Consider the following 1,451-nt stretch of genomic DNA (forward strand, 5'->3'; position numbering starts at 1 on the left):
TCCATTTAAGCCAAAAACTGCTGTCTTGACCTCTTCTAGTGTTGGCTGTTTAATCAATTCTTCATTTTGTTCTGTGTCTATCAAAGATGGCACCTGATTGATAATATCAAATGATGAGGGTACTGAAGATTCTGTGAATTGATCCTTAAAGAATTCTATTGCTTCTGCAGCTATCTCTTCATCTTCTTCTACCCAAGCACCCTGCCTATTCTGAATTCTTGAAATTTGCAACTTCTTTCTCCTGCTTCTAACTTGAGCATGGAAGAATTTAGTATTCCTGTCACCTTCCTTGAACCAGGCCATGCCTGCCTTCTGCTTCCAATACTTCTCTTCTAATGCTAGAACTTTGTTCAATTCAGCCTGTACTTTTTGCAATCTTTGCCTATTGTGTTTTGTAGGATTAACCTCAAATTCTGCTTCATGCACACTAACCACCTCCTCCAAGCTAGCTACTTTCTGAAAAATGTCTCCAAAAGTTGTTTTGCTCCACACAGATAAAGCCTTCTTCACTTTCTTTAACTTATGATAGAACAACACATAGGGATTTGCACTGAAATCTGCATTCCAGTTCTGTTGTACCACTTCTTTGAAAGATGCATGATCCACCCAAAAATTTAAAAACCTGAATGGTTTCTTTATTGGGGGATTCTCTATATCACACTTAAGTTGCATAGGAGAATGATCTGACCCTGTCTTGGACAAATGTTGGACTTCAATACCTGGGAAAGTCTGCTGAAATTCTGCATTTGCCAGACATCTATCTAATCTTTTGAAAATACATTCTTCCTCTGCCCTTCCATTCCACCATGTGAACATACTGCCTTTAAAACCAAGATCTGTCAGATTACAAGTGTTTATGCAATGCCTAAAATCATCAATTTCATTTAGATGTACTGGAAGCCCTCCAAACTTTTCCTCCTCATCCCATATTACATTAAAATCACCCCCTACCAACCATGGGATAGTCATATCATTAGCCATGTAATACAAAGAGTCCCACAGTTCAATCCTCTCTATGGCATCACACTTAGCATATACCAAAGTAAGAACAAATTCCACATGAGTCTCTTTGTGATAAAGTCTAATGGATAACTGCTGAACCAAATTATACAATATTGTGACCTCATATATCTCATCAATGAAAACCCATATTTTGTTTGAAACATTAGCAATAGCTTGTGCAAAACCAATCCTATTTCTGTACCTTTCCAGTGTTCTAGCTTGTTGCATAGGCTCCATTAGTCCAATGAAGTCATAATGGTTCTTTTTATGTAATCTGATCAGCTTCTCAAAGGATTGTTGAGTATTGACTGACCTTATGTTCCATATAAGAGCATCCATCACTGTTTAGATTGGGAAAGGGATAGATTCCTCCTTGTTTGAACTCCTCCTGTATGGACAGTAGGATTTTCTTTCTGTTGTTTCTTCTTTCCTTTTGCTGCTGCTTTTGT

At 37.7% G+C, this 1,451-nt stretch overlaps 1 protein-coding gene across 1 annotated transcript; it reads right to left on the bottom strand.

Moving 5' to 3' along the window:
• Nucleotides 1-30: 30 nt before the first annotated feature.
• Nucleotides 31-1,341, bottom strand: LOC109222805 (the record flags this gene model as incomplete). Its single annotated transcript, XM_019387117.1, has 1 exon — nt 31-1,341. A coding segment is annotated over exon 1 (1,311 nt), but the record flags the coding sequence as incomplete, so codon positions are not given.
• Nucleotides 1,342-1,451: the final 110 nt, after the last annotated feature.

The sequence above is a fragment of the Nicotiana attenuata genome, unplaced genomic scaffold (assembly GCF_001879085.1).
Source record: "Nicotiana attenuata strain UT unplaced genomic scaffold, NIATTr2, whole genome shotgun sequence".
Classification (NCBI taxonomy): Eukaryota; Viridiplantae; Streptophyta; class Magnoliopsida; order Solanales; family Solanaceae; genus Nicotiana; species Nicotiana attenuata.